The sequence below is a fragment of the Crocodylus porosus genome, unplaced genomic scaffold (assembly GCF_001723895.1).
Source record: "Crocodylus porosus isolate Cpor-Errol unplaced genomic scaffold, CroPor_comp1, whole genome shotgun sequence".
NCBI lineage: Eukaryota > Metazoa > Chordata > Crocodylia > Crocodylidae > Crocodylus > Crocodylus porosus.
Window position 1 is genome coordinate 11,577,904 of NW_017728913.1, and position 7,172 is coordinate 11,585,075.

A 7,172-nucleotide genomic window follows, 5' to 3' on the forward strand; every position below is an offset into this window, starting at 1 on the left:
GAAAGTCCAGGAAGACAACGTCCACTGCTACCCCTTCATCTAAGGATTTGGTGACCTGGTTGTAGAAGGCCACCAGGCTTGTCTGACAGGACCTGCCTCTAATGAACCCATGTTGGTTGCCCCTAAGCATGATCTCCCCTGCTGGCCCCTCGTGGACATGTGCCAGAATAATTCTCTCAAAAAGCTTGCCCAGGTTTGAGGTAAGACTAACTGGCCTATAGTTTCCCGGCTTCTCCTTCCTCCCCTTTTTGAAGATGGGAACCATCTTGGCCCTCTTCCAGTCCTCTGGCACCACACCAGAGCACCACAAGTGCTCATAAAGCCATGCCAGGGGTCCCGCAATGACCTCAGCTAATTCCCTCAGTGCTCTGGGGTGGAGATTGTCCGGACCAGCTGATTTGAATACATCCAGTCCCTCCAGAAGTTCCCTGACTAGTTCCTTACCAACCCTTGGCTTAGGTGTGCCTCTGCTGCAGTCTAAGGGGGGCCCAGAGTGGGGGTGGCTGTTCCGGCCCCTGCTCAGGAAAATGGAGGCAAAGAAATCGTTAAATATGTTAGCTTTGTCGTCTGGTGTGACGACCAAATTTCCTAGCTTGTTCTGCAGGGGCCCCACATTACCTGGAACCTTCTTTTTTCCCCCTATGTATTTAAAAAAGGACTTCTTGTTGTCCTTGATCTGGGAAGCCAGTCCCAGTTCCATCTCCACCTTGGCCTTCCTGCTGCCTCCCTGCATCCCCGAGCATCTCCTAGCTAAAAGGGAGGCGTACACCCTTCCATTAGGTGTACACCTCCCTTTTAGCTAAGAGACACTCCCAGATGCTTTTGGTGAGCCATGGGGGCTTTTGCGCCCTTCTGCCCCCTTTGATTCATGTGTATGAAGAGTTATGCACATCTGTGATGCTATAGAAGTAAGAGTACTTAAGCCAAGTGCTTTCTCCAAACCAGTACGGTTATCTCTGTCACTGTCCCAAGCCAGGAATCTCCCTATAAGGCAGTTAGTGAGTCTTGCACAGATTCAACTGGAATTGTTTCATTTTTACAAACTCAGGGCACGTCAAACAGTATCTTCTGTGTTCCTTTGCCAGTGACTTTTCATACACCTAGTTTTGGGCTTGGCTGAGCCTTAAAAATATAGAGGAAAGGCTTCTTCAGTATAAACAAAACCCATCACCTTGAGCCTGCTACATTATGTGACTGTTCTTTGTTCTTACATGTTTTCTTTTTTTTTCAGGTCAAGCAAACAAAGTAGCCAAGGAAGCGGCCAACAGATGGACTGGTGTGTATGCATTTACACTGGTAAACAGTTTCCAATTATAGTGCTAGAGCAAAAATCAGTTCAAAGTGGTGGTTTGTAACCTACAAGGTGTTCTTAATTACAGTTAATTTTTAACCTAAGATTGTCCTGGGTAGTAGAAGTGCAGGAAATAAAAATCCCTAAAAATGGTTTGGTACAGATGCAGTTCCTTATGATTTTGAAGCAGATTCATGGAAGTATTTCTCACAAATAACTCAAAATCTTACCTGGTTTATATGAAAATGCACAGCAGACTTCCTCTTTTAGTACAGGTGGTGTAAACCAGATATTCAACCTTGAACTAATTTTTGCAATTGAATTCAACTCCTGAGGTCAGCAAATTTCCCTGGTGCTAGTAGTAAGAGTAGCACAGTCACACTTCCCTGACTATCCCAAAAATTGTATGAGTTGTTTTCTAACTGTAATCCACCTTAAATTTTCCAAATATCTGTCTGTCTGTTTTTATTGAGAATGCTTTGTAAAGATTTTGTTGTTGCTCTGCATCTGAATTCCAGTGTTTTTGGAATGATAAAGTTACTATTTTGGCTAAGAGAATTTCACTTGTTCTGTTCTCCAGTTTATATGCTATTACAGTTTTGAAGGTGGTCATTGCACTGATGTTCTTGTGAAATTATTTTAACCTATTTTTTTAACCTTCCCATTTGCTGGTATTTTTCATTTGTTCCATCTTTTCTACTAAAATATGTTCTACAACCCAAAAAGAGTAGAAATGTCTTTTCTTTGTTCTAAAAAACAATTATAACTTCAGCAGAGAATTGATTTAACACTGTCTCAAATTATTGTAATATTAGCTTAACATTCTTTGAAAGGTAAAATGCTACTATTATGCTAAAGACAAATATATTTGACAACAGTTGCTTTCTTAATACTGTATTTGAAAAATCTCCAGTGAGCTGCAAAAGGAGAAAACATGGGTATGTGTCCTTTTTAATAATTTGTAACAAAAATGGTGTTCTATATTACAAAAATGTATTGCATGTTTCCAGTCATTCTTTACTCGAGTTCAGTGAAACACTACTGACTGTTGTTTGGCAGACTGTGTGTGTGTAAAGGAATTTGTTCAGCTTCATGTCAGCAAACTTAATTCAAGAAGGGGATAATAATGGGACAGTGTATTTGGGGTGATTTTCCATAAGGCCAGTATTTAAATTGGTTCACTGGTTATCCCACAGTGCACCACTGGTCTTTTGAAACATTACAGATGGGAGACTGCATTGGGAACTTTAGAGTAGGTATTTTCAGGACATTTTAAGTGAGAATTTTTTTTAAAACAGCACGTTGCAGAGCTGGAATAGACTTTCCACAGATTCTTTGGTGTGGCTGTACCGGACTGTTTGTTTACACCAGTGCAGTCCATCTGGTTTAGTTAAAACTGCTCATTTCGGAGGCATACATTCAGTTCTCGGCCTAACAAGACTAGAGGGCCATTATTACATGATGACTTCAACTGTGAAAAGGAAGCTAGGCACCCAAGTTGGGAAGGACATCTTATTCAAGCTTGTTGATATGTTTTCAGTAGTTTTTAATTACATCTGACTCTTCCTGAAGTTTGAAAAAGCTGCTGAAATGACAACTGGCACAAGCCAAGCTTTTCTTTTTTTTAAGGATCTCTTCAGTTCATCTTTTAAGTGATATTTTTGATAGGGTAAATAAAATATGGGCAGAATTTCATATTGCATATAATGACTTAAGTAATCAACAACTTAGTTTGAGCGTAGCTTTACTTTTATGTACACTCTCTTACTGATCCTGATTGCCCCTTTAGTATTTGTAGCAGTTACCCTTTAGTATTTGTAGCTCAGTTACTTCTAAAAACAGAAAAAGTATTTGGCTTTTTCTTTCCTCTCTTATCCCTACCTGTTAAATGGTATGAAGCAAGTTGGCTAGTCTTAGTTTTTTGATCTTTCCAAAGGTGAAACAAATAGAGGTGATGAAAAGTTTACTGTGCCAAGGATCATGGTACTCTCCTCTTCTGATGGCTAACTTACATGTTTCTTCACTCTGTTCACAGATAACATTTTTGCAGTAAAATCTTGGGCCAAACGGAAATTTGGATTTGAAGAGAACAGAATTGACAAAAGCTTTGGGATTCCAGAAGATTTTGACTACATTGATTAGTTTTCAGTAATAATTAATGGCACAGTTGTATATAACTGGTTAAATATGTTTCAGCTGGCATTTATCTTTTTGGTTTCCCTTCAAAGAAACCAACCCAGCTTGTAGTAGTTGCACTTTTCGTCAATAAAATATAAACCCCACATGTTCTGTTTCCTTTTTGCTGTCCCCTCTCAGAGCCCTTGACCGCAAATCACAATGTATCAGGTTGAGAGAGATTAAGTATGGTGAAAGGAAGGCTCTAAGGCATAGTTGTCACAAAACCCTGTGGCCACTGATTGTAAGTCCTCTGCTTGGATTCTTCCCAGATCTTATGATCAGCAATCTAAAGAGGAGCAGAAGCTGCAGGGAGCTCTCAACTATGCATTTTTGGCAGGTTTTATTTAAACTATGCATTTTTGGCAGTTTTGATTTCTGTAATGTGTTTATGAAATGGAAGTACCAGTAACATTGGAGTATATGGGAGAGAAGAGGTTTCTCTTGATCTGGGTGTTGAAATGCAGCAGGCACAATCCATTAAAAAGACTAAGAGGACCTGATGTCTAGAGAAAGATGTATGAACTTGGTGGTGGAGTCCATAGAAATTATTATTGCTAAAACTCCTTGGAGAATTTTTTAATGAAATGTTCCCTGCTAGAAAATTCCATTTAGAAAACTGAAACTTTTTTGGAGAAACAGCTTGCTTTTGACAAAATTCTTGTTGAGAAGCCTTCTCTAGTTCTAGGTATAAGTTTAGGGGAGGAAGAAAGAGAAACAACAATCTGTCCCAAAATAATTCAGTGATGAGGGTACACCTAGCATGTGAGAGACCATACTTAAGCCATTGTTTCAATGATGCAGATGTAGATATTCTACATACATAGTATGCACTTATGCACACTCTCTCTCTCTCTTCACCCCCCCATCCAAAAAGGTAAAGCTCTCCTATTCTAGAATAAAATGGAAAATTTCAGAACTTGAGTATTTTTCTTGAAATGTCAATTTTTTTTTCCAGCCAGCCCTAATCATTATCTGGCTACAGAAGGAACCGTTCCAAACGTTCAGGGTATTGAATGCCACAAGTGGCATTTCTCATGTAATTGGGCCCCTGATAGGAATGTTGCTAGCAAGTCAAGGGAATTAATTATTCCCCTCTATTCAGCACCGGTGAGGCCACATGTGGAGAACTGTCTTCAATTTTGGGCCTGCACTATAGAAAGGATGTGGACAAATTGAAGAGAGTCCAGTAGGGGGCAGCAAAAATGGTGAGGGGCCTGAGGGACATGGCTTATGAGGTGAGGCTGAGGGAACTGGGCTTATTTAGTCTGGAGAAGAAAAGACTGAGGGGGGATTTAATAGCAGCCTTCAACTACCGGACGGGAAGTTCGAAAGAGGATGGAGCTAGGCTATTCTCTGTGATGGCAGATGACAGAACAAGGAGCAATGGTCTCAAGTTGCAGCAAGTAAGTTTAGGTTACATATTAGGAAGAATTTTCTCACTAGGAGGGTAGTAAAACACTGGACAAGGTTACCCAGAGGGGTTGTGGACTTTCCATCCTTGGAGGTTTTTAAGACCTGGCTAGACAAAGCCTTGGCTGGGATGATCTAGTTGGGGGTGGTCCTGCTTTAAGGAGGGGGTTGGACTAGATGGCCTCCTGAGGTCCCTTCCAACCCTAATTTTCTATTCTGTGTCCATGTGGCCCTGCCTGCAGCAGGGTTGGGGGTGCCACCAAAGTCGCTAGGAGAGACTATTCTACTCCAGGCCTGAAGTGGAACCCTGGCCTTCACCCAGCATCTCCAATAACCCCTGAGCCCTTCACCTGCTGGGGCAGGAAATGGGAGGTGCTGCCTCCAGGAACAGGGCTGCAAGGCTGCCCCACTGCAGCTGTGTAGTGGCATCAGCACCTGCTACCTCTTGGTCCAGAGGCACTGGTTGCAGGAGCTCCTGCTGCCTCATAGTGGGAGCCAGGGTCTTCCGAGACCTTAGGCTGGCTCAGACCCCGGGTCCATGAGTGTCCTTCCCCTTGTTCCTCTCCCACTTGCAGCACTTGAGGGGCAAGGAAGCTCTGCTTGCCCCCCACACCAAGGCTTAATGTTCAGTTATTTTAAGCTATTATACAATTGTTTCTATATACACTACTCAACCATAAACAAGGACAAAAATTATTTTTTTAAATAAAATTAAAATATCACAGAAGTGTTATTTTAAGTATGATTTTTTTCTATAAATTGTTAAAATGATACCTTCTGAAAGATTTTATAGGTGTGAACCTTGATTCAGTTGGTTCGGTGCTGTTCTCAGGGGGAGGTCTGGTGCTTGTGGAATCCCCACTGATTGGTCGAGGGCAGTGGGTCATGTTGTTAGAGAGGTCACAACCCCTCACTACCTGGTAGCTCATGAGGCACGGGCATGACCCAGGGGGCAAAACTTGTGGGGCTCCAGAGGTAGGCCATGCACCATGACAGTGGGTCCTGTGGAGGGGCAGTGTTTCCCAGTCAAAGGGTGGACCTTCTGATGTCAGGGACCATGTGATGGGAGCAGGAGGGTCTAGGACCAACATGGTGGCTCAACAGGGCAGTCAACATGGTGGCGAGGGGGACAGAGTTTAGTGTTGGGTAGGCAGGGCTTGTTACATTATGGACCGGGTGACAGGGCAGCACTTCCAGTTCCAAGACTGCAAACTCCCTGCAGGAGATCGGCTCCTGTTCTGAGAAACACAGGACATGGAGACCTCAGGAACCCATTCTGGGGCACCAGGGAAGAACTACTGGGACTGGTAAGGGCCAATCATGCCTCTTATCTCCTGGCAGGAGCTTCATCAGTGGTGGGGGAGCACCAAAAGCAGCAGGCGCAGCAGCAGCCACGCTTTAGAAGTGTGTGCTTGCACATAGGCAAACCAGCTGCAGCTTCTGGGATTCATAGAGGTAGGGTCGGAAGGGACCTTATAGATCTTCTAGTCCAACCCCCTGCCGTGGGCAGGAGAGAATACAGCTCAAATGACCCCAGCCAGGTAAACGTTGAGCCTCCTCTTAAAGACCCCCAGGGTAAGAGGCACGCTACCTCTCTTGGAAGTTGGTTCCAGATCCTAGCCGCCCTGACTGTGAAGTAGTGCCTTCTGATGTCTAGTCTAAACCTACTCGGGAGCTAGGAGCAGCAGGGAGAGGAAGGACACAGGCACACGTGTGTCTTACACACATGTGTGCTCCCTTACCTGACCCGGAGCGGAGGCGAGAGCAGCAGAGGCGAACGGAGCAGCAGCGGGGGCAGCAGCAACTGATCCCCCTAAGGTAAGTGGGGCAGAGGGACCGACGCAGCTGAGCCGGATCTGGAGGGGAAGCCCCCCGGATCCCTCTTAGCTGAGCCGGTAAGGAGCCGCGCGAACAGAGCGTGCAAACTGGGTGGGCTGGGGGGTACTGTCCCCCAAGCCAGGGAGCACCCCTGGGGGTATCCCTCAGGGAGGCACCAGGTCCCTCCAGCGAGGGAGAGCAGGGGGGCAGGATCGCCGGTAGGCACTTCCGGTAAGTCTGGAGCGCCTGATTGGCGGATAGAGCGGAGGCGGGAAATTCAAACTGCGGCCTTTAAAAGCCGCGGTTTGACGTAGCTTCCGGCACTCGGCAGCTAGGAGCAGCGGGGAGAGGAAGGACACAGGCACACGTGTGCCTTACACACACGTGTGCCCCCTTACCTGACCCGGAGTGGAGGCGAGAGCAGCAGAGGCGAACGGAGCAGCAGCGGGGGCAGCAGCAGCTGATCCCCCTAAGG

The 7,172-nt window shown here is 45.1% G+C and overlaps 1 protein-coding gene across 1 annotated transcript in view; it reads left to right on the forward strand.

The window, feature by feature from the left end:
• The window catches only part of MND1 (meiotic nuclear divisions 1), a 67,597-nt gene extending 64,024 nt beyond the window's left edge, over nucleotides 1-3,573 (forward strand). Inside the window, exons 7-8 of the mRNA XM_019534495.1 lie at nucleotides 1,232-1,276; nucleotides 3,327-3,573. Coding sequence (XP_019390040.1) covers nucleotides 1,232-1,276; nucleotides 3,327-3,433 — 152 coding nt within the window. The 3' untranslated portion in view covers nucleotides 3,434-3,573. The remainder of the gene's footprint in view (nucleotides 1-1,231; nucleotides 1,277-3,326) is intronic.
• Nucleotides 3,574-7,172: the final 3,599 nt, after the last annotated feature.